General features: G+C 41.4%; 1 protein-coding gene across 2 annotated transcripts in view; it reads left to right on the top strand.

Annotated features, from left to right (window-relative positions):
• Positions 1-495: 495 nt before the first annotated feature.
• LOC106524105 (discs large homolog 1-like protein) overlaps positions 496-1,535 on the top strand; it is a gene marked incomplete in the record, with an annotated part of 158,795 nt that continues 157,755 nt past the window's right edge. Inside the window, 2 exon segments of one of the 2 annotated variants that reach the window (XM_014017766.1) lie at positions 496-631; positions 751-932. In XM_014017766.1, the coding sequence (XP_013873220.1) occupies positions 552-631; positions 751-932 (262 nt within the window). 2 annotated transcript variants of the gene reach the window in all.

The raw sequence follows: 1,535 nt of genomic DNA, 5'->3' as shown, positions 1-1,535 counted from the left end.
ACTGAAGAAGTCTCTTGGAGAAGAGACAAAACGTTTCATTAGAGAAGAACCCGTCCAGAGGACCTATACAATTTTTTTTCATCCCCATGCTGGATGGCACCCTTAACATTTGCCTACGCTGCCTATGCCTCAGGCCAGCCCTGGGGGGAAAAACACACATTAGATGTTAAACAAAAACATTTTCCGTAGATGTTATGAGGTTTACTATTGCAATCACTAAACCGTCTCAGTATAACGAACATGTCCCAACCACTGGTGGGATTACACCTGGGACGTTGCGTCATAAATACAAACAAAATGAAGTCCAGGACTGTGGGAACAGGAAGCAGTTTAATAGAGGAGTTCTGAGTGGATTAGGTGTGGATTCAGTGCACACCCTAGAATAGATCCGCTGCACACAATACAGGCTGTTTAACATGACAATACCTCCAGGACACACAAGCTTCTTATGAAGAGCCTCTTTAATAGTGTTTTAAGGTGAATGCCTGTGTGTGTGTGTTTATCCCAAAGGACAGACTGCCAAACTGGTTGGACAACATTAAGACACCTGAATGAAGAAATGGAGAACTAGTTTGACCAAACAGACAGGGCAGACTTCAAGCGAAAGAGAAAAGAAGTTAAAAAAAATCAGGTGTTTCCTTTCAGCTCCGGGTTCTAAGTTCAGGTAAATGTGATCATTTATGTCAAAGATTAACAAGCTTCTGTTTCGGTTTTCTTTGACTTCATGAATATTTCCCTTCTGGACGGAAGTTGTTGTCTGCTGCTGGTGTGGTGGCAGTTTGCTGCTGTCCCAGTTTGTTTGGAGGAAAGCTGTCGCGGGACAGACGCACACATCTGTAACAACACGCGCGCACGTACACACACACCGGAACAACAGCACGAGCTCTGTTTACGAGGAGGACTGCGCGCCACCATGCCTGTGCGACAGAAAGGTAACCAAACGACCTGTTTAATGTTTATTTGTTTTTGACCTGTTTCACCGCCCGTGAGCTCCTGTTTTGTTTGAGAGACGGCATCGAATAAACCGGTTTCGACCACTCGAAACGTGCGCGTGGGTGTTTGAATCAGACATAAAGGCGTTAATGAATGAGTTCCAGTGATTGTGGCTCACTTGGATTAGAAAAAATAAAACATAAATCGTAGCTAACACACTGCAGAGATTTATGACGCGTTGCGTTCACGCACCTACTGAAACGTGCGTAAAGTTGAGAGCTGATACATTAAAGTTGTGTTTCCGGTTTGATCAGCTGCTCATCGAAACAGCAATGTTTCAGTAATAAACATGGACATAAACTTAACAAAAGTTATTGTGACTAATATTAATGTTGGCAAATGTTTACATTGATTATTATGCTTTAATGTGCCGTCTTGGTGTCCAAAGTATTCACGTTAGTAAAGTAGAATTATAGGGTTTAAAAATAATTTTTTTGGAAGTAGAACTCAAGCTTTTTCCTCAAGTAAAATATAGTTTACTGGTTTGTAAAAATAGTATTCTTAAATAAAAGTAAAGGGGATAAGCTTATGCTGTTCCACAT

This window comes from Austrofundulus limnaeus, unplaced genomic scaffold (genome assembly GCF_001266775.1).
Source record: "Austrofundulus limnaeus strain Quisiro unplaced genomic scaffold, Austrofundulus_limnaeus-1.0 Scaffold176, whole genome shotgun sequence".
Taxonomy (NCBI): domain Eukaryota; kingdom Metazoa; phylum Chordata; class Actinopteri; order Cyprinodontiformes; family Rivulidae; genus Austrofundulus; species Austrofundulus limnaeus.
Note: the sequence above shows the minus strand (reverse complement) of the source record. Positions and strands in the feature narration are given on the sequence as shown.